General features: G+C 39.8%; 1 protein-coding gene and 1 pseudogene across 2 annotated transcripts; both read right to left on the bottom strand.

The window, feature by feature from the left end:
• Nucleotides 1-111: 111 nt before the first annotated feature.
• Nucleotides 112-23,221, bottom strand: TMEM244 (transmembrane protein 244; the record flags this gene model as incomplete). The annotated part of the gene is given in 7 exon segments (XM_080667172.1): nt 112-160; nt 162-204; nt 5,488-5,532; nt 7,297-7,422; nt 16,396-16,469; nt 17,128-17,213; nt 23,189-23,221. Coding segments are annotated over 7 exon segments (456 nt in total).
• Nucleotides 11,493-13,470, bottom strand: LOC308245905 (protein-associating with the carboxyl-terminal domain of ezrin-like; annotated as a pseudogene). The gene is made up of 2 exons: nt 13,134-13,470; nt 11,493-12,957 (listed from the first exon to the last, which is right to left on the bottom strand). The product of its transcript is annotated as a protein-associating with the carboxyl-terminal domain of ezrin-like (transcript).
• Nucleotides 23,222-24,247: the final 1,026 nt, after the last annotated feature.

The following is a 24,247-nucleotide window of genomic DNA, read 5'->3' on the forward strand; positions in this document are numbered from 1 at the left end:
CTTGAATAAATTCAACTTTGAATATAGGTATGAACAAATAGTACATTTTAGCTCTCACACAATGTATATAATAATATGGAAAGTCTGAGGCAAATTAATTCAGCTGTTTTGTTAAAAACCATCCAGGTATGGATAGATAAAGTTGTCTTTGAACAAACTGTGCTAAAATCTGGCCTCTACATATCATTGAAATTAAGCCAGATCCTGCAAGTAATGAAAGGGAAGTTTTGGTTAACTACCAATAATGAATAATTCATTGGGGAGATTATGAATAAGAACAATTGTCATGACTAAGAGAATGTGCCTGAAACTGACATAGCATTTGAAATAGAATAGTTTATAAATTCAACTAAGAGAGAGTGGGTATATATTCTGGGCTAGTAAATTGTTGAAATTCAAAACTACCTTCAGGGAATAATAGGTGCATGGTTCTGTCAAATTCATAGTAAGGCACTCTTAAAACTCAGAAATTTAAAGGCAATGAAGTCAAAGCACATGCCAACGAATTCACAATTCTCAATTATTCTTTTAGCTCTTCAGACCTGCCTTTTGTTTGTGTTGTTGACATTTAAAAATATTTTATAAGGTATTTTCTCTCTAATTATAAAAGGAAAACATGCTACTAACTTGGAAAATATGTTTAATTATGTTTTTCCCCATTTTTTCATTATATAAATGTATTTGTTGAAATAATTTAAATCCAAATACAACTGTTGAATTTACATTGAGTTATCACTACAATTCATGTTTTAAATAGAATGTCAAGGTATAACAATTGACATTGTTTCAAACTGTAAACTGTTATTCAATTTTAAATGGTCAGTTGTATTAGAGCTCAACAATTAACTGTGAACTGGATTTATCTCTAAGAAGCCCCAAATCAATAATGATAAGTCTGTTTCCAAAACCCACTGCAGACATTCTTGAAACCCTGGTCAAGACTTAATAGATGCACAATGACACGTTAATTAAAAAAAAAAAAAGTCAATAAACTTTGATTGACTAAGGACTACTGAGAAAAGACTACTGAGAAAAAATAAATAAAATAAAAAACATACACAATACACACAAAAAAAACAGCAGCAAACAAAATAAACACTTTCATATTCACACATAAATAGACAACGTTCCCACTGGACAACTCTTGAGAACAAATAGCAGGCATCCTTAGGCAACATTTTTTCTTATACAGAAAAGCAAATATCAGTAGTTTCACCACAGAAGAATGATGGCAATGGTAGAAATTAGAGTCAAGTTCAGTCCTAATTCTACAAACCAAAGGAAAGAAATCATCAAAGCACCTTTCAATAGCTTAAGAAAGATTTTATGTAATGCTTTTGATCAGATGCTGGCTTGTTTTGTGTATGTCGAACAAAATTAAAAGCATATTTACCATTGCTATCACAGCTTAAAAGAACCAAAAGAAGTTGCAACATAAAAGAAAGAAAACTAACAAACGCCGCCTTAGTATAAAAGTAGAACAAGACAAAATAAAAACCAAAAAACCTTATCATAATAGCAGGGGGAAAAGTGGGTCTTTGAATCAAACCATATTTTTAAGGCATGTTAGAAAAACTCCCCCTTGTCTAGTTGCTAGTGTGATGAGGGTATAAAATAAATAGCAACACAAGGTCACTGATTTTTCTCTGTAGCCGCTATTATTTCAAGTGCCAACAACCTTAATCTTCCTGTTCTTAAGCTTTTTTATTAACATCTCAACAAGCACATTCACTCAAGCTGAGCTATATTCATATCCGATGAAATACCAATAGCAAGAGCACACGAGGGCTTCCTGTTTCTGTATATTGCCATTGATGCTTTGTCACTAAATGTGTAGGAAACACTGGGATCAAGCAGCCAAGCCAGTTATTCTTAACATCTTTACAGTAAAGGCCCACTTTATTGTCTGACACAAACACTTATAAAGAAAAACCCTCTTTTTAGGTAATTTTTTCCACCTTACATTTTGCCATGCCTTTCATATTATTAAACTTATTTTTTTTGGTCTGTATAGCAATCCATTATGTAATGTAGAATCCTGTTTTTTTAAATATATTTTTATTGATTTCAGAGAGGGAGAGAAAGAGAGAGAGAGAGAGAGAGAGAGAGAGAGAGAGAGAGAGAGAGAGAGAGAGAGAGAGAGAAATATCAATCATGAAAGAGAATCATTGATCAGCTGCCTCCTGTATGCCCCCTACTGGGGATCGAACTTGTAACCTGGCATGTGCCCTTGACCAGAAGTGAACCTGGGACCCTTCAGTCCGCAGGCCGATGCTCTATCCACTGAGCCAAACCAGCTAGGGCTGTAATGTAGAATCTTTATAGATGTTTCTAAATGTGTAATCTTAGTTGTCATAAATTGCTGTTAAATATGGAATTCTGAAAAACAAAATCATCCTGAGAAGTTAGAGCCTTCAAAACTCAACCAATTCACTAACAAGTATTTCTATTTCACTAGATAAATCGTACTTCTTGAACAAGCCTTTCATTTCTCTACACATTGAGTCAAATCAACTGTTACACATGAACTTTATTTCGATAAGATTGGTTAGAATTTCTTGTCCTATAAACAAGGTGCTTCGTAATTGGGGTTTTAAAAATACCTATACTGAAAAATGCAAACATTCACAATACAAAGACATTTTTAAAAATTCTTTGTTGTTGAAAGTTTTACATGTCTCTTTTTCCCCCATTGACCTCTCCCTACCTGCTCCCGCCCCACAGCACATGCCCCCACCCCTCTACTGTCTGTGTCCATTGCTCATGCTCATATGCATGGATACAAGTCCTTAGTTGATTTCTTACCCCCTCCACCCCTTGCCTTCCCTCCACAATTCAAAGACTTTTGACAACCCTAGCCTGGTTTTACCCACACACCTGTTTGCTCATCTATGAGAAGTTACTTTCTGCCTTTTTTCTATCCTTTAAGCTTGATGTCACTTTACCAAACACTTGGAGGGCTACCAATAATGTATAACAAACACGTAAATAATTTAAAAGAAAAAGATTTTTTTGATACACTACATTCTGCAGCATGAATTCTCAGTATAGGCAATTATCTCTGACTTGGGCCAAATTCTTAGGAACAATAAACACCTAGAATTCCACCTAGCTGAACTATTTAGTTGTATGAAAATGGCCCAATGGTTCCAGTTTGTTTTAAACGATTAATCCAGCCTTATATAAACCCAATGTTCCTTTTATGGCAGTAGAAGTAAGACATCATTGAAGGTAAAGGGCCCTGAGGAAAGAGCCCTTAGTGAATCAGAAGCCTGAAAGACCCACACAACTTCCTCACACAAAGACCCTTCAAGTGTGAGACCAAGAGATAGAATTTTCTAGATGGTTAGCCACTATTCTCTTATATCTAAATTTTTAACTCAAGGAAAAACAAAAAAAGGTTACCTCAGACATCATTTGACAACTATCCTCTGAGTAATCCAACCCTGGTTATTGAAACTAAAATAGTCACCCAACTATTTTAACAAATTCTATCGACCATTCCATTATGCCAAAGTTGACTCTCTTTCATATCAAGGTGACATTTGTTATGTGACTGAGCTGGCTAGGGCTCAGTAAATTTTGTGATGTTAATAAAATCCAAAAAAGATAAGTTCTTGTTTTTCATAAAGAAAACATCTTCCCACTTACACTTATAGCATGTGTATTTTTTTCCAATTTATTAAAAATTTATATCCGGGGTTTGATTCTGGTCAAGGGCACGTACCTTGGTTGCATTCTCCTCCTCAGCCCGGGCCCTGGTCAGGGCGCGTACAGGAGTCAACCAATTGATGTGTTTCTCTCACATCTATATTTTTCTCTGTCTTTCCCTCTCTCTTCCACCAATGGAAAAATATCCTTGGGTGAGGATTAAAAAGAAAAAAAAAAGATAAAAAAATTTATATCTTTGAAAGATTTATACAAAATAAAATATGAGTACTTTGTACATGTATTTTCTGTATGTGCTTAACAATATTAGAGAAAAGTAAACATCTAAGAATTGGATATGCAAGGTAAGTGGAGAATTAAACACCTATGAAGCGATTAGTAGGTAATATTAGTAATTCTGGTACCATAAACAGAAACTCAACTTTAGGGAAAAGCATATGGTAAAGCGCTGCATTTCCATTTTTCATCACTAAGAATAAAACTAGTTAGATAAAAACTATTGCTGAATTTACTGAAAAGAGGAAACCTAAAAATATTTTGTGGTCAATACTTATCTTAACTCAAAGAAAAAGCTTTAGAAAAGTCCACTTTCACTTGGTTAATGTTCTTACTAGATATATAATTGATAAATTCAGATGTGCAATTTGTGGGCAGAGAAAAAAAGATGAAATTAAACAGTTTCTCTTATTCTTGTACTACTAAAAAGACAGTACTGCCATTCATATGGAAAGAGAACCAAAAAATTATGTCACAAAATATATCCAGGGTTTTATTCCCTATAATTTTAGAATGATAAAGCCCATGACCAGTCTTCTTCTGGTCCAATTACCTGACCCACTTAAAAATGTTTTGTGCCCCAACTTGTAGATAAATACATAGTTATTAGAGGCCCAGTGCACAAAATTTGTGCACTGATAGGGTCCCTAGTGGCTGCCGGCTGCCAGCAGGGTACTCCCTCCCTTCCCCCTGGCTGCCTGCCACCACCAGGGCTTCCCTCCCTTCCCCCTGTTGCCTGCCACCACCACCAGCCAGGGCCTCCCTCCCTTTCCCCATCCAGCCCCGCCCCCTGGTCCGACTCCCAGATGAACTCCCAGTCCAAAGGACAATTTTCATACTAAGCTTGTATTACATAGGACTAAAGGTCCAGTGAATGAAAATTCATGAGTGGGGGTCCCTCAGCCTGGCCTGTCCCCTCTCACAGTCCGGGAGCCCTCAGGGGAAGGCAACGCCCCATCACACCTCTGCTATTGCCACTGCCAGCAGCACAAGTCTCGGCTGGCCCTGGTTACCTGAGCCTCAGGCGGCCCTGGGTGGCTGGGCAGCTGCCATCCAAGGCTTGCCACACGCCTGCCACCCCAGCGGGGCTGAGGGGACTGGGCGCCACCATATTGTGGCTGTGGGCGCCACCATCTTTGAGGGTGTGGCAGTTAATTAGCATATTACCTCCTTATTGGCTGTGGGTGCCGCCATCTTTGAGGGTGGGGCAGTAAATTAGCATATTCCCTCCTTATTGGCTGTGGGCACCACCATCTTTGTGATGGCGTGAGGGTCAATTAGCATATTCCCTCTTTATTAGATAGGATGTTACACAAATGTTATATATACATATATATGTAATATCTATATAAGTATCCTATATCTATAATAATAAAAGTGTAATATGCTAAGTAGACCAGACATCCTTCTGGACAGAGTCGGGGCTGTGAGGGAAGCCTGGGTCCCAAGCGCCAGAGGGAAGCCTGTGCCAGCAGCCAGGGGAAGGAAGGCCTACTCTTGCACGAATTTTGTGCATTGGGCCTCTAGGGTGTATATAAATACCTATAGCAGCCCACCAATGTAATGTCAAGGGAAATTCCAACATAACTACAATAGAAAAAAAGGTTAATTTTCAAAACATATTTTGTTACTCGGAAAGCAATCATTTTGTTTGGTCAGATCATATCTACATAAAACAGAGACATTGTATTCACATTCATGAAATCAGGTACCCCCAAATTTGTACTTAAAGTAAAGGTCATTTGTCAAGTCAGATATCTGAAACTTCTCTCCTAGAAATGATATTATGAATGACCAGGTCTCAGGTCAGCTCACAAAGGTGATTTGACGTGATATGCCACAGAGATGGTCCTAAGACTATCCTGTGTCCTCAATGCCTGGCTCTCTCTGGAGTTCCGAGCCACTTCACTCTGAACTCAGTTCGATTGAGCAGTATTTGTTAAGCATTTTCTATGTGCCATGTGTAAGACAATTAACTTGTAACTTTTCTGGGTCCAGAACCAATTGCTTATCTCAGTCTTTAAGGCTGAACCACTTTATGCCCCCAAGTCCTGCTGTGCATATCCTATGGCTGTCTTCCAGGAAATATTAAGACCCACAATAAAACAGAGATTTAAGATGACGAGAGTTCAATGCTCCTCCAAGTTACTAAAAGAGTTTATGTCTCAGGAAATTGATGCTAGGGTATTGATATTCTGGCATTTTCCAACAGCAGTGATGCTGGAGTGCAGCAATTCATTTGGAAATTGTGCATTCTTAAGTTAAAGACTGATTATACCATTACTAAATGAAAGCACTAAAAAAAATGAATGATTTAAGTTGTTAACAAATAATAATAAATTTGAATTACAACTGTGATTGATTACCATCCATACTTAGACTAGTATGCTTTTAAAAAAAAAATAATAGCCCTAGCTTGTCTGGCTCAGTGGATAGATCATCGGTTTGCAAACTCAAGGGTCCAGGGTTCGATTTCAGTCAAGGGCACAAGCCAGGTTGTAGGATTGATCCCCAGTAGGGGCCATACAGGAGGCAGCGAATCAATGATTCTCTCTCATCATTGATGTTTCTCTCTCTCCCTCTCCCTTCCTTTCTGAAATCAATAAAAATAAAAATAAAAAAATAATAGAAGACAAGGAAGAAAAAGTTACAATGGGCGTGTAGATTTTGAAGGAATGGATGAAACTATCATTTACTCAGAAATTATTATATGCTAGACACTGTGTCAGATAATTTCTCATTCTCGCTGGAACTTAACTGGGTATCTCCCATTTTGTAGAGGAGGCAACTAATATAAGCCATATTGTGACTTGCCTAAGACTAAACACCTGGTTTAAAAAAAAAAAAAGTGGGACTTGAATTTGAATCCATTTTCTTCTAACTCCATAGATCACAGGTGAAAATAAAAACCCTTTAGTCTAAGAACGCAGTAATCTTGTTACAATAACTAACTGGTGTTGGGAAGCATGCAAGCCTCCAAGTACAGGTCTTGGGTTCCAGTTCCCAGTCTTTGGTCTATTTCTGCCTTAAAGAAGGATTTTATAGGAAAGGATTCCTAACAGAGGCAAACCCTGTACAAGTTAATGACAAGTTGAATGTGAAAGGAGAATAGAAAGCCCCTGCATTTCAGTAGTTTTGAATTGGAAGATGTAATCAGGCAATATCTGCTGAGGAAGTGGTAGAAGAACTTGGCAGGCAGGATGTGTAAGGGGAGAGGGTCAAGATCTTCCATCATCAGTTTTTATTATGTAGTCATCAGAGTACACTATGCATGCAACGAAGTTCTACTCTTATGAAGCGATTTGGGTACAACATCAGGTTTAAAACATTTGTTTATTTTATTTTGCTTACCAGTTGAAGTGGTGGCAACATGGAGAACAGTTACTGAAATAGCATAATCCCAAACCCATTCTTCCACAACCAGAATGAAAAGTAACCCACAAATGAAGTAGGTGACCTCAGTTGAGACTAAAAGCACTGTAAATGAGAGGAAGAATGTAATTATTTGGGATTAGAGTAATTAATAATAATAATTCTGAAATGCAATTGGTAACAGGACCATTACAAGTTATTCTGCAAAACAATCTTGGTAGAAATTTTCTTAATATTCCTTCTCTTAACAATCCTCAAATTTGGAAAATTTTAATATTTTTAATCTCTTAATAAACCTTAGACTTATAGAAAAATAACTATATAATTTCTGTTTCACATTCTTCATACTTAGCATTTCAGAAGGTAAAATGCAATAAAGAAAAGTTACTATGTAATGAATGTATGCTGATCTGTAATTGGATTGCAAGTCTCATTTTTAAGATGTATTAAAAACTAATGAAAAATTCAATTCTGAGTTTTCAGAAATAAAAAAAAAAATGTTAAAGTTTAGTGGACTATAACATTTCTTTGGTATCAGTCATTACCTAACTTGAAAATAAGTTCTTTTGAGTCTTTGTAATAAAATGGTACATTCAGACAGTCACCTGGGAAACATAACCGATAACCATGGATGAAAGAAAGCCTCATAAATGACTCCTGTGGATAGAGGCGCTCTCCTAAATCCACCAGTTGTCTCAGAGTGGTTTCCCTGAACATGTATAAAGAGCCAGGACCACATACAGGTCAGGACCACAAATCTCTAAGAGTCTTGAAATGGGAAAGGTCAAGCTTTCGCCTTTGTCTTTGATACGGAACTTGAAGACTATAGTGATTTTAAAGAAGAGGGCCATCAAACTTGAAAGTGACAAATAGATGTGATATACTATCAAGATCCCTTAGTAAAGATATCACTTTCCATAAGTATTACCTCTCTTTCCTTTTAAAACAGCAAATGATTGGTATATTCATATAATTCAGGAATTGATAAACCTGGACAAGTAAACTCCATGGTTTTTAAAAGCAAAAAGTAAAATAACCACATTATGCTCTATTATGCAGAAGTAATTTATTAACCAGCAAGCCAGTGATTGCCTACTGGTTGAGCAAGACACTCACTCACCAAGTGCAAGTCTCAGGTGCCCTTGTTTGTAAAAGCCTCATACATACTCCTCTTTAATTCTATTTAATTTAACAGAACAGGTTTCAAAAGTTGCATGGACAAGTCCTACTAGTTCCTTTTCTATCACATGGAAATGCAGTTCTTTTCAGCATGTTCTGCCCCCATAACACTGAGCCTGTGGAAGCAAGTGTACACATTGACACCACCTCTTCCCATCACATTTCCACTCCTACCTCCACCAGTGGCTCACAGAGCTCCCACATTATTACAGAGAATTAGGGAACAGATTAACCAAAGAACTTATATGCATATATGCATAACCCAAGGACACAGACAATAGTCATGTGAAGGCCTGGGGGTTGGTGGGTGGAGGGGGTTAGTGGGAGGAAAGAGAGGGTCATCTATAGTACTTTCAACAATAGAGTTTTGTTTTGTTGTTTTTTTGTTCAGTTTGAAGTTCTTGTATTTCCTTTCTTTACTTCCAGAATTACCTGGCCTTAGTCAGAGGCACAGGCTCTTCCCCCAGCTGAGGGCCACACCCAAGGTCTCTTGCTTCCTTGACACAGACTGGAAAAGCTGCTGGTATGAGAAAAACAGGATGCTCTGGGGTTTTCTTATCTGCAGAGCCTGCTTTTGAGGTATTAGTTTGATTTTTTTAAAAATAAATCTTTATTGTTCAGATTATTACAATTGTTCCTTTTTTATCCGCCATAGCTCCCCTCCACCTGGTTCCCACCCCACCCTCTGCCCTTACCCCGCCCCCCCACCACTGTCCTCATCCATAGGTGTACGATTTTTGTCCAATCTCTTCCCGCACCCCCCACACTCCTTTCCCCCAGAGAATTGTCAGTCCACTCCCTTTCTATGCCCCTGATTCTATTATATTCACCAGTTTATTCTGTTCATCAGATTTTTTATTCACTTGATTTTTAGATTCACTTGTTGATAGATATGTATTTGTTGTTCATAATTTTTATCTTTACCTTTTTCTTCTTCCTCTTCTTAAAGAATACCTTTCAGCATTTCATATAATACTGGTTTGGCGGTGATGAACTCCTTTAGCTTTTTCTTATCTGTGAAGCTCTTTATCTGACCTTCAATTCTGAATGATAGCTTTGCTGGGTAGAGTAATCTTGGTTGTAGGTTCTTGCTATTCATCACTTCGAATATTTCTTGCCACTCCCATCTGGCCTGCATAGTTTCTGTTGAGAAATCAGCTGACAGTAGTATGGGTGCTCCCTTGCAGGTAACTAACTGTTTTTCTCTTGCTGCTTTTAATATTCTCTTTGTCTTTTGCTCTTGGCATTTTAATTATGATGTGTCTTGGTGTGGTCCTCTTTGGATTCCTTTTGTTTGGGGTTCTGTGCACTTCCTGGACTTGTAAATCTATTTCTTTCACCAGGTGGGGCAAGTTTTCTGTCATTATTTCTTCAAATAGGTTTTCAGTATCTTTCTCTCTCTCTTCTTCTGGCACCCCCATAATTCGAATGTTGGTACGCTTGAAGTTGTCCCAGAGGCTCCTTACACTATCTTCATATTTTTGGATTCTTTTTTCTTTTTTCTTTTCTGGTTGGGTGTTTTATGCTTCTTTGTATTTCAAATCTTTGACTTGATTCTTTCAATCCTCTAGTCTGCTGTTGGATCTCTGTATATTGCTTTTTATTTCAGTTAGTGAATGCTTAATTTCTAGTTGGTCCTTTTTCATATCCTCAAGGGTCTTGCGAAATTTATAGGCCTTTTCTAGAAAATTCTTGAAAAACCTTATAACCGTGGTTTTGAACTCTATATCCAGTCATTTGCTTTCCTCTATTTCTGTCATTTGTGACCTGTTTCTTTGTCTTTGCATTTTGGCTGCTTCCTGTGTTGATAGAGTGGCTTTGTGTGGTAGGTGTTCTATAGGGCCCAGTGGCTCAGACTCCCCAATAACCTGAGGTGGACACTTTTGATGTACCCCTTTGTGGGCTGTGTGCACAGTCTTGATGTAGTTAAGCCTTGATTGTTGTTGGTATCACTGGGAGAAATTGACCTCCAGGCCAATTCGCTGTGAGGATCAGCTGTGTCTACGATGGGAGAACTTCTATGCTGGAGACACCCTTATGAGACAAGAGTGTGTCCCTTATGGATCTGAGGAGTTGTAATCTGGGTACACTGACCCCTGGGTACACTGGCTCTTGGATCTCCAAGGAGGTGCTAATTTAGCCTCTGCCTGAGGCCACCTAGCAGGAGCTACGGAGAGATCTGCAGATTCCTCTTCTTTGTTTGGGTTTTGGATGTGTCCAGATGAGGCCCAGCTGTGAAGCAATGCAAGCTGCTGTGGGGCCTTGGGCCTTATTTTGGGTGTTCTGAGTCTCACTGACTCAGCTACAGTTTCTTAGGTAAGATTAGAGCTCAAAGGACCAGGCTATTCATATGCAAAGGCCTCTGCGCTCAGCTTGGATGGGGCAGAGTCTCAGGGCAGAGCAAACAACAGTAGCTTCATGGAGCAGTATCTCAGGGCGGAGCACACAGCAATGGCTTCCTGTCAGCCCTACCCTAAGAGACCCCTGGTTCTCAGTGTCCTGCGGTAATCGCTGCAAGCACCTCTGAGAGAAAGCCACCTTTGAGTTTCACCCGCTGCCAGATAGTCCAGTTTTTCCCTGTATGAGTCTGGGTCCCCAGAGTCTCGCCCAGAACTGGAGTTCAGAGCAGTTGGGAGCTTTTGTCTCCCTCCGGCTTGAAAAAGACAGCCGCATATTCAGTTGCCAGCCCTCTCCATGCACGCACCTCCCTCTCTGTGCGCGCGCCTCCATATCTCTGCTTCCGCAGCTCCTGTGAGTCTCAGTGTGCTTTTCTCTTTCCTTCTAGTTGTAGAATTTCCACTCAGCCAGCCTTCCTGTGGTTCTGGATGATGTCCGTTTTGTCTTTTAGTTGTAGTTTTGAAATTGTTGTGCAAGGCAGCAGTTTAGGTGTTTACCTATCTTGGTTTCTCTCCTCAAGGACATTTTTTCAATTTTTTTTTAAAGGATCCTTTTTCCTAGAGTTTAACTCACAGCATTGTCACCCTTCCTCTCTGAAATCAATAAAAATAAAAATCAAAACTGTCTCTCCAGTTCAGCTCCCTGCATCTCCCCAGCCTTCAGACTCTGCCTCAGTCATTTCTGCTGCAACAAATTTTGAGGAAATCTGCATCCCTGGTGAGATACTCTCCTTGGAGGGGATCACCATTTCTGTCCTCAGTACGGGTAGAACAAGAACAGCACCCGAGCGCTCAATTTCAGGTTCATGTCAGCAAACCAGTCCAACTCAGGGTCCTGCGCTAGCTTCTTTTTCACCTGAATAGTGAACTCCTCTCCTAAACCAAATTCTGATGGACACTTAGGGCGCCTTTCTCATGATGATACTTTTGGGGCCGTGGCTGGGGCTGGGCCTGGTCTGGGACAGGACTGGTCTTTTTGGGATTGGCTTGATGCCAAAGGCCTGTCCTCCTCTGTGAGCAGAAGAGAAGTGGGAATGGCCTTGTGCTCCCCCGAGGTAACAATGATTCCACCTCCTGGGCTCACTGCATTGCTGAGGCTGCTGTGCTTAAGGTCATCCCACGTCTCCACTACCTTCCAGTCTGTGAGCGGGGACCTGCCAGGCACCCCCGTCTCACCTTGGGCTTGACAGTTCTACTTTCAGGCTCTAGTCGGACCACTCCTCAGATACTTGGGGACTTGGCAGGAGGTTTTCACTGTCTCCTGAGATATTTTTCACGTCAGAAAGTCCATTCATGGGAACTGTCCTAGGCTGAGAAGATTGATCACTATGTCCACCTGTTTGGAATAGAGTGGTGTAGGAATCTTGCTGTTTGTACTTCTTGCCGCCGATGGGCCTGTCGCCAGAAAAGACACGTTTAGGGAATACGCCAGAGGGGTTCTCCAAGGCCAGTGAGGTCTGCCTGTGCTGGCTGTAGATGAGGTGTGTGGGGGAATCAAAGAACGGTTTCTTGAAGTACCTACACAGCAACAGCGTTTCACCTTCTGGGGAAAGGTCAATAGTTTTTGTAAACTTGGGGCGGTGCGTTTGAAGACCTTGGTTCTCTGTCTTCCCACAACCATCGCTGGCCCAAGTAGGGAGACCAGCAGTCCCGGCTGCGAAGCAGTGATTGCCGCGATGGAGCTGCTGGAGTCGCGCAGGCCCAGGAACACCTGTGGCGGGAGGACTGTCCTCAGCTGCTCGCTCCCTGTAGGCCTCCAGGTGAGACTGCCCTACTGTGCGCACGTGCTCTTCCGGGCACCTCTAACAGCTGCAGCAGCCCGGGGCCACCCGGGGCAGAACAGGGCCGGTGCCAGCAGGCGAGGGGTCTCTCCGGGCCCACCGTCTTTTGGGGGGTCAAGCAGCTGAGAAAGGAAGCTCTTCACAGCCACTGGCTCCGCGAACACCAGCTCATTCAGCCGCAGAGGCCCCAACCTGAAGCTACCAGTTCCTCCGACAGGCACCGACTCTGTCCAGCAGAAACTGAAAGAATTCCCTTTTTCCCTCTTCAACTCTTCCATGTTCAACTTTCCAAGAAATTCACACTCCTGGAAAGTCACTCCCGAAGAAGCCACGGGACAGTCCGGTGCAGAGCGCGGGCCGACACTGTGGGGTGGACGCAGCCGAGCGGGGCGCGAGGCCTGCGGAGCTGCGGGGAGCAGCCGCCTGTCCATGCGGGTCCGTGAGCCGCCTTCCCACCCGCGTCCCAGAGCCATAGCGTCCCGGGCATGTGCGGGCGACTCGGGCGGAGATGTGAAATCTGGAGCCGTCCCTTCAGGAGGTACTAGCAGGGTCTCCACTGCCTGCTCCGCGGAAACCCGGAGGTGGCCCGGGACCTGGGCAGCCCGTCTCCGTCTCCGTCCCTCCCAGCCCCCAGTGCCCGGCTTCACTCCCAGGCACCACGGCAAGCAGACGTGGCATGCGTTAGGTGTGCTCTGCGGTGAAGGAAGATCAGAGCGGCAGGATGTCGGAGATCCGGGTGGAGGACAGCATTTGCAAGGCCCCTTCCAGAGGCTGCGCCGGCTGCCGAGGGGCGCCATCTGCCTCCAGGGGCGAGACAGGAACCTCCTGAGCAGGGCCGCAGCGTGCTCAGGGGAGGGGTGTTTCCTTCACCGCTGCCTCCAGGGCAAATGCTTCCTTCAGCTTCTCTGTCTCAGGCTCCAATGATTTCCCGTTGGTTCTATGCGCCTTCTTTTACTAGGTGTACCGGTTAATAATAGCGGATTTTGTAATAATAATAAAAAAAATGATCATTTTAAGAGAAACATCAAAAGTGCTTTATTCAAAGTAATGTCCATGCTAGCTACACATTTCCCCATGTTTCAGGTAATTTGTGGGTACCGTCCCAATAGAACTTACCTTGTTTGGAGGCAAACCATTCAGAGACCCAATTTTCCATTTCTTCGTACATTTTGAAGTGCTGCTCAGAAAGTGCGTGTGCCATCGATCGGAACAAGTGATAATCTGAAGGAGCAAGGTCTGGTGAATACCGCTGGTGGGTTAATACTTCCCAGGCAAGATCTTTTAATGTGTCTTTAACTGGTTTTGAAGTGTGTGATGGTGCGTCATCAAGAAGCAAAATTACTTTGCCGTGTCTTCTGGAACATTCTGGTCGTTTCACGATCAAAGCATGGCTCGAATTGATTATTTGTTGTCAGTAGCAATCAGTATTAATGGTTTCACCTGGTTTTAGAAGCTCATAATATACCACACCTTCTTGATCCCACCAAACGCAGAGCACTGTCTTCTTTCCCAAGCGATTTGGCCTTGCAGTCGATGTTGATGGTTGACCTGGAGCAACCCATGATATTGTGCGTTTGGGATTCTCAAAATAAATCTGCTTTTCATCGCCAGTCACAATTCGATGCAAAAAAAGTCTTTCTTTCCTGCCGTTGAAGCAACATTTTACTGATGACTTTTCAGTTTTCCATTTGTCTTTCGTTCAGTTGATGTGGCACCCATTTTCCTTCCTTTAAAATCTTTCCCATTGCTTGTAAATGATCGGAAATTGTTTGCTGAGCAACATTTAATCTTTCTGCAAGTTGTTTTTTGAGTTTGGCACGCATCTTCATCCAATAATGCTTGTAATTGTTGGTCTTCAAACTTTTTCAGTTGACCTGGATGTTCTTTGTCTTTCACATCAAAATCATCACTTTTAAAGTGTTTAAACCAGCGTTCACAAGTACCTTGAGATGGAGCATGTTCACCATAAGCTTCCCGAAGTATTCAGCAGCATTTTTCTTCAAAATAAAGTAATGAATTATAACTTCCTGCAAATGTTTTTTTTTTTTTTTTTGGCATGAAATACGACATTTTTAAGTGTAAAAATACCTATGATATTAACACCTTCAGCAAATTTGACATATGAAGATTTGAAGCTTGCTGTCCATACAACAAAATAGCATACATATCAAATCGCATATATATCAACATGTGTAACTCCATCTATTGAAAAAATCTGCATCATTAACCGGTACACCTAGTATTCTTCTCCGGCTCAGGGCAGAACGGTAAGTTAGGAATGCTACTTGGGTCAGTGCTGGCCTAGAAACACCGTGGAGAACCGTTCACCTTGGCGGCCTTGTTGGCCTTGTCTTTGTTTCTCTCTTGTACACACACACCCACGCAACTCTGCCACCTGAAGCTCGGTGGGTGGGGAACATGGCTGGTCCTGAGGGTAGGGTGATGGGGGAGGGGGGCACGTGCAGCTCTCCCAAAAGCCACGATGGACCTGGACCTGCCAGAGGGCGGTGGGAGGTGGTCCAGGGTCTTGGTTTCCGTCCCTTCTTTGCCACCTGTTGACACCAGCCACCCTCGCCTCCCCCGTGAGGCTCTGACCACTACACCCACAGTCCAAGAGAAATGTTTTAAAAAGAGAGAAATAGAGATGGCTTTTTATCAGCATTTACAGATTTTATAGGTTAACTCGCAGCTGCTCAGAGATAGTGATTTTATAAACAAACTTTATTTGCATATATCGATAGAAAATACCTTTGTTTATGATATGAGAAAAAGTATGATCTAAAGGAAGTAGTACAAATTTTGAAGTCAAGATACCAGTGTTCTAGTCTTGCTGTATAGCTTCAGTTATAAGACCTTGAGCAGGATTTTAACCTCTGGCTCAGTCGGGGTTTTTTTTCTATAAATTGGAAAATGGAGTACTATTTATCTACCCCAAAAAGTTGTTGGGAGGATTTTAATTGAAAATGAAAGCAATTTGCAATCTACTTTCTGCAATACACTTTTCATGTCCTTCCTAAACATCTCCTGGATGACAAAATTGCTTAAAAAGACAAGAAACTTGACCCCAAATACATGCCCAAGGTTCTGAGATGACTCATCCATTTTTATCTCCAAGATTAAACAAGTCTGGATTCTCACAGTAACAACTTTGAAGAGTCATGGCACTTATCTCCCTGAGCCCCAAATTAAAGCTCTAATAGGTTGAAGGTTTATTGATATCTTTGTACAAATGTTAGTGCTTTGTGAGAGGAAAGGACTTGGTAAATTGTGCCAGGCATCCTGGGGATCTTCACTAATCTCTGCTGTGTAAAACACAGTCTTGTCCAATAGGCCTGCGTCATTGTCCTATCTTTCACTGGCTGACCCATTTCCTATCTCACAAACTACATCATTTTTCTATATCAGTACACTAAGCCATTCTCCCTTTTATTTTTGAAAAGTGCTTAATACACAAAGGTTTACCCATAATACCAACAAATAAAAATTGAAATAAGAACACTATCCACTTATTCCAGTTACTCCATCCCATTCTGTCTTTTAGAAATAGCCACTTAAAAATTGAATAGTGCATTTACACATTCATTTTTGAAGTCAGGTATAAGATACAGATGGCTGAGAGAAAGGCCTGATATTTCAAAACATTTTATAAAACAAAAACTATTTCGATTTTTGGAGGCAATTAGTTCACTCATTGACAAAGACTGGAAATTAAAGTTGATTACCTTTATAATTTGTGTTGGCCCATGAGGGATTTGTTTGGAAATCAAATGGTGCCAGGACATCCAACACATCCACCCTGGAGATGTTACAAATGAAAATAGTTTACAATGGAGGAGGCACTCCATAACTTTGCACATCAAGGTTTTGTACATCGCTCTTCACATACAACAAGAAGTCATTAGCTTTACCTGCTTTTGTGGCACATTAAAAAACGGCTGACTTGAATGGCAGACAAACAACCTCTTTATCTGCATTTTCTTCTTTGTCCAATTAAGTCCATACTGTCCACTGAGTGTATTTCATTGTATTTGAGGTCTTGGCTGTAATCTTGGAAGTCCCCTCCAACAAATGTGGGAGGAGAACCCAATACTGTGGCGAGAGTATAGGGCTTGGAAACAATAAGAACCGGGTTCTAATCCTGATGGAGTTGTTAACTGTGCTCTGGGGCAAGTCACTGAACCCTCTGGCTTTAGTTTCTTATCTGTAAATTGAAACAATTAACCTCTGAGATCCCTTTCTGGTCTAAGATCTGAGTCCATTAAGTATACATCTTCTGCCGTAACTAAGTCTGTAGTTGTGTGCAGCCATCATTTTCAAAGATGGCACATTGGCTCATTTTTACTTTTAAAAAAAAATAAGGAAAGATACCATTAAAAAAAATCTGCACCCTCTATTTCATAAAGACAAGTCAAGTATGAAATGCAAATTCCTTTCATAGACAATGTGCTACTTACCCGAGCGCCATGCAGCCCAGGCTCAGAACCACGTAGTACACAGTGTAGAAAAGGATGACACATATAAGAAGGTTTTGCAAAACAACCTGAAGAGAAGGCAGGCGTGAGCTCCAAGAGCCTGTGCTTCTTCACATGGTTGTTGGTAACAAGTCTGACAAACAAAAGACAATGAACGACTACTAGATGGTGTTGGCCAGCCTTGCTTTTCCTGGAGACCCACAGGGTGGGATGGACCTCAAAGTGCACAATGGAAGTGTGCTGACTGGAGAGGCTGACATATTGTACATCCACATCAAGGATTATGCAGTATATAAATTCATACCACATACCCTCCATCTCCCCCAACAAACTTCCTAAATGCCAATATTTATATTTTCACTTGATAAAATGTTTCTAAATCTCAGCTGTCAAAAGAGTAAAAATATGAAGATGGCTAAGAAATTTCCCAAAGTATGAACCAAAAACTACATAATAACACAACAATAATTAAACCTGTGTGCAAGAATTCACAGAACAATTGGCTAAAACATAATACATGATCCCAAAAGGTACCCTACCACATAATGAGGCTTAAGAAAAAAACCATTGCAGATAAATAGGAACCAGGTGAGTTATTCAGCAAATAGCATTATGAAAAAATTTTAACTTCTAAATAGAAAAATCCCTTTAGATTCCAGTCTTGTACCAGATACCAACATAAACTTTAAATGCATTAAAGGCTTAAATGCCAAGAAATAGAATGGGATAAAGTATTTACAACATATGTCACAGGCAAAGGATTGATATTTATAATGCATAATATTTATTTTTACAAATAAAAAAAGACAAACAAATCAATAGAAAAATGGACAAAGTATATAAATAGGCAATTTATATGACTAAACATTTAAAAAGCCAATAAACACATGAAAATGTGCTGAACTTTACTATTAATCTTTTTATTTTATCTTCATTGTTTACACCATTACAGGTCTCCCCACTTTCCCCTCCTATTTCTACCTCCCCACACCCCATTCTTAACCCCTGTTGTCTATGGGTTACTCATATTTGTTCTTTGGCTAATTCCTTCACCTTCTTTCATCCAGAACCCACTGTGCCGTCCCCTCATGAATATAACAAAAATGTTAGCATGTCACATGGGAATTTTCGTTATATTCTCATGAATATAACAAAAACGTTAGCATGTCACATGGGAATTTTTCAGTTTATTCTTTTACCTTATGAATCTTTTAAAAAATCATCTTGTTTAGCCAACACTTTAACACTTTGGGATTATTCATTTCCTCTGAATGACTAATTTACCAAGTGTTTTGCTTGGCCTGGGTATAGAAGGAGCCCTCTACTAAAGGCTAGAAGAGAAGAGAGGTAGTGCAGAACACACAACAACCATGGCTAAAGAGACCAAATTTAGAGATTTACCAAGAACTTACTTCTTTCAACTGCCTAAAAAATGGGTAGACTCTTGGGCCTAAGAGGGCATAGGAAACCAGGACTACAGGGTTCTGAGACCTTCAGAATCCCACACCCCACTGTCCCTTCTCCTTCTTACTACATCCTTAGCCCCTCCTACTCTTTGCCTGTAGACCTGTCTTTGCCCGCCAAATCTCTTCTCTCTTTGCCCATCATTCTCATCCCTGCTTTGCCTTCCAGTATCTTCCACTCCTTGTCACACAATCTCCCTTCCCTCATGATCCCGAGTTTCCTTCTATTCTCATTCTTTATTTTAAAATTCATTTTATCATTTTTCATTGAAATATACAACATTGTATAAATTTAGAATATACATTTTTATTTAATACATTTATATATTGTAATATGATTGCCATGGTAGTGAGGTTAGCACCTCTATCATTATCATTTTTTCTGTGGTTGGAATAATTAAGATGTAGTCTCTTAGCAAATGTGATGATTATAACACAATATTGTTGTCTATATTGTTCACTATCCTGTGCACTAGAGCTCTAGAACTTATTTAAGTACTAATTGCAAGTTTGTATGAGATAAATAATATGTAGTCTGTATACTAATATATATATGTGTGTATATATATATATGTGTGTATATATATATATATATATATAGTCAAAATCTGAGAATACAAGAATCAGTTAACTTTTCATGTGTTACATTTGGTTGTCATATCTCTTTAGTGTCATACTTTGTGTTTTTTTAATAATTTTTTTATTGATTTCAGAGAGGAAGGAGAGGGAAAGAGAGATAGAAGAATCAATGATGAGAGAGAATCATTGTTTGGCTGCCTCTTGGATGCCCCACACTGGAGATTGAGCCCACAACCCAGGTATATGCCCTGACCAGGAATCAAACTGTGACCTCCTGGTTCATGGTCCAACACTCAACCATGCTGGCCAGGCTAGTGTCATACTTTGTCTGATGGTTCTCTTGATTAGATTCTTTAGGGAGGAATTCTACAAAGGTAATATTGTGTATTTCCATTATATCTCATGAGAGGACACATAATATCATTTTGTCTCATTATTGGTGATGGTCAGTTTGATCACTTAGTAAAGGTGACACCTGTCAGATCTCTACTTAATTGTACTTCTTATTCTTTGTAAATCATACATAATCTGTGAGGCAGCATTTGAGACTATGCGGATATCTTCTTTCCCCAAAACTTTTTACCCCTTGATTTTAGTGTCTGTTGATATATGTGCCTTGTCTAAATCAATTGTTACATTGGTGTGTAAAATGGTAATTGTTTTATTTTATATTTTTCTTCCATATATTAGTACACATTTTTCCATAAAGAGATTTTCCTTCTTACTCTTGAAAGTATGCATTTATTGTTTATTTGTCTATTTTCAGTAACCCTTGGACTTTTATATTCTCTATGATATAATGCATTAATATTATAATTTTGGTGCCGAAATTATCCTAAATTTGACTAGTCTGAGCAACTACAAGATACCTTCTGTGTTTATTTTACATATTCCCATCATTTTCTTTGTACTTCCTTGCTCTCTGTCACATCCTGACATTCTAAAAATGTCATCACTACATTTCCATTTGCATTTTGTCTATTTGTGAGCTTTCTATTTTCTTCCATTGTTCTCTTTGTCTTTCTATCTATTCGTGAATCAATATCACACTGTTTTAATTATGGATGCTTTATAATAAGTTTTAATATGCTCACTTCTCATTGTTCTTTTTTTAGTCTTCTCTTAGCTATTTTTAGCTACATTTTGCCATATAAACTTCAAAATCTAGTTGAATAGCTTCATAAAGAAAATTTGTTATTTTTATGGGGGTCATGCTAAATTTATTATTAAAATAGAAATAAATATAGCTTTATAATGGTTACTCATGCTATCCCAAAATAATTTCCAAATATATTCAAATGTACTTTTGTATCTTTCAAAAAATATTTCAATTTTTCTTTACATACTTCCTGTTAATTTTATTCTTAAAATTCTTTTTTGCTATTGATGTAACCAAAGTTTAGATGATAATGTAATTCTTGTTTCATAAAAACATCTTGTGACTTTTCTTCTTTTTCTATACTCAGAAACAATTTAAGTAGTCTTGGGAGTATATGACCTTTGCAGATTTAGGCGAATTCCCCTGTGAAACCTGGGCCTGATTCTTTTATAATAACCTCCTCCATTAAGTCTATGAAACCTGGAAGCTCTCAGTGCTCCCATTAACTAGAGCAGCTTTACTCTTTTCTACAGAGGGAATACTGCCTCTTCTTCAAAGTCTAGCTCAATATCATGGTCACACTCCGCCCCCTACTCAAGGACAGAGCCCATCCCTCCCTACTTCTTTGCATTCATAGCACTGTGCATATGTCTACCAGATTTGACCACCTGTGTTGTAGTGTACTTATTTATGGAGGTGCCCACTTCTCTAGACTTTTAAAGACAGAGATAGTGATTTAATCACATTTAATTCTTCAGCCACAAAAATGATGCTTAGCTCTTGCTAAGTGTTCAATAAATATATTTTTGATAATAATGACTGAAGAGAAGAAAACTAATGAAAACCTGCTTCAGTGAGAACCCTGGTCAATTCATTATAAATGTGGCCCCTAGGGTCAGTTACCCTAGGATTTCTTTTCCAGTTCCTCGTTGGTACGGTGTGACATTGGCCACTTACACTCTGCATTTTGTTTGACCCATCTGTAAAATCTCCTGGGAGTTTTGTTTTCAGCACATGTGTAGAATTCCCAGCACAAGTGCTATATCTGCCCAGCCCTCTACTTCTCCCCATGTGAAAGCCTGCTGCCTGGTTCTTTCACCAATGCCTCATGTAGTCATGAAATCAGGCTCTCTCACCTGTGGCATCACAGCACAGGACCCAGCCTGCTAATAGTGGTTTCCTCTGTTAGTGTCTGTGTGGATGAAAATCTCCACTTCAGGTCAACAGTCACTAGGGAATGCAGGAATGTGTTGTGCCTCTGACATTTTTACATGAACATTTGTTTTACAATTGTTATCTTATATTAGTTCACTGTGTTTATAAAATGTGTGTGCCACTGGACTTCTGAACAACAAATGCATTGTATTCTGCACGGCGTAGCAGTCCTCATACCTGGGCTTTCTTCCCAGTTCCTGTGCAATTTCCCCAGACAGCAAATTAATTAAATGGCCATTGGCCATGACTCTTTCCCTTGAGTCAGCTTTTCTCTCATTTAAAATGTAGGGAGAGGGGAGATTTAATTAGCCCAATGCCTGGCACATTGTATGCACTCAATAAATATTTGTTGGGTCTTGGAACTCTCCTTAGAAAAAAGGTCACTTTTGCTATTACTATTAATTTATGAGCATATCAGTGATTCCTGTGCTGATGATAGTGATACTGAACAGGACTTCAGAAAAGTTAACTCATAACTTACAGGGATGTAGCAAGAGAATTCAGATTTTCAACAACTCACCTATTTTGAACATACTCACTATTGATCTAATGTTCTAAGGTTGTGATTTCACATATAAAACTCTGGGATTCTAAAAATGTGAAAAACTGCAGCAATTACCTGGGCATTTCCACCAGAAGGAGTATGTGTGTGTGTGAGTGTGTGTGTGTGTGTGTGTGTGTGTGTGTGTGTGTCCACAGCAAATATAGAGTCCCCAGCCCCCATTCTTTATGTAAGCTACTTAAGGGAAAGGATGTTATCTTTTAATTATTATCTCCCCAGCAATTATTATCATTGCTAGTTCAATCCCAGAACTATACATAAATTATGAACAATTTAAAATCCTCTTAAAATAAGTTTTAAAAAAATACCCTCCCTGAAATGTTTTTTCTGATGTATAAAATTTTCCTTAGCTATTGCTGTACTTAACATTTTTTACCATGTTGTGATGATGGCAGTGAACAGAAAAAATGAGGATGTACACATAGCGCTGATATTTTGCTAAAATGAATACAGCACTAATTTGAAATCCTAATTTAATTTTTAAGTAAAAATCTGACGAGTGTCATTCCCTGGAGGCCAGAACTTTGGAAGCCCAAAGCCTGTGTGAATTTAACCAGCTGCTTCCAGGCTTTGCATATTTCCTTGTTTTTCCTTGTTTTAGGTGCTTTGATTTTTTTTTTTAAAGAAAGAGTATTTTTATACTGAAATAAAATACAACTATTAACCACTAGCCTCAAGGAAAAAGGAAACTAACATACCTACAGTTTAAAATGTTTCAATACTTTGCCTCTAAAATCTTATGCATCCTTTAGAAGTTGGAAAAATAAAAGCCACATCCTGCCAAAAAAAGACTGAGGACAAACTGTCATGATTTCAGAGAAGAACAGAAGTGCAGGTGTTAATCCTAGAAAGTCGGCCTGTACCTTCCAAACAGCCACTATTTCATAAAAACATGTTGTGGCTTTTCTTCTTTAAACGTTTTAGAACCCTTTCTTGGGCACGGGTGCCTCAGTATTGCCACCATCACCATATGAGCAAGAGTGTTGCAAAATGCTTTCTGCAGGGTACCCAGCCAAAAGTGAAACAAGTTGCTACGGAAAGAAAGGCCATTTATAGAACATGATTTGCTTACACCAGCGCCAGGCAGTAACAGAAAGAGAATGCAGAGAAGTCATCTTTTCTTACCTTGCTTGGAGCAACTCTCACCTGGAGAGCCATGTCACGTCCTATGTCAACGAGGTGGTGAAAGCCATGCGCCTATGTGGATGACATCTGGAAGAAGAGGCAATTGTCACCGTGAGCTTTTCAATTACTCTTGAAGACTAAGCGTGAGATTCAATGGTGCAGGATGATTGGATTATACACAATGAGACAGAAGCCATCTGTGAGCCATGAGTAAGCTGCTGAGTGCCAAAATGAACATCCTTATTAGACAACTGAGTTCTCAGACCATTAGTAGTTTGGTCAAATTTGAAAGACGAGTTGATTGTTTTTAGACAGTGCTGCAAATAGGCCGAGACTTGGCATTCTCCCGGGCTGCATGAGCAATTACTGTGTTATACTTACATCAGAAACATGGGTTTTCAGTTAGGAGGGCTGGAGATTGTCTTCAAAGGACGGTGCTGCCATTCATGGTATAGCATGGTCTGTCTTCTGTGTTTCATTCCCAAGGACTGCAGACTTCTGGAAAAAAGAAATCATTAAACCCTTTTACATCATGGCAAAGGGATATGAAAATTCTGACATTATGTTGGAAAACAGAAAGATTTCCATGCTCTGAAACGATAGCCTCTATACAGTCCGGGCAATGTTTCTAAGAATGGCCAGCATGCAGTCCCGGAGCTCTGAGTCTCCGTGCCCAAGGCTTCAATCCAGAACCAATCTGTCATTGACCACATTTCATCCCTTCATCTTTTGATTGGCACCTCTTGTAGATGGGTGTATGATCATGTGTATTCTGTGGTCCTTTTCCCACTACAGCATCTTAACTTCTACACAAAGCACGTTCTGCAAATCATATCCCATACATAAAATCATGGTTTTGGTAAAGGTAAAAAAAAAAAAAAAAAAAAAAAAAAAAAGGTTTTCAATAAGCCCAGGGCTTAATATTTTTCTTCTGGAAATGTTTTTACCTTTGAGTTTCATAATGCATATTAATAACACTGTCAATGCTCTTTTATTGATATGCTTTAGATGAGTCCTTTAACCTGTGGCTTCCCTGTGTCTCTGCCTACATGGTGAGTT

Source organism: Plecotus auritus, assembly GCF_963455305.1.
Source record: "Plecotus auritus genome assembly, chromosome: 4".
In the NCBI taxonomy this organism is placed as follows: Eukaryota; Metazoa; Chordata; class Mammalia; order Chiroptera; family Vespertilionidae; genus Plecotus; species Plecotus auritus.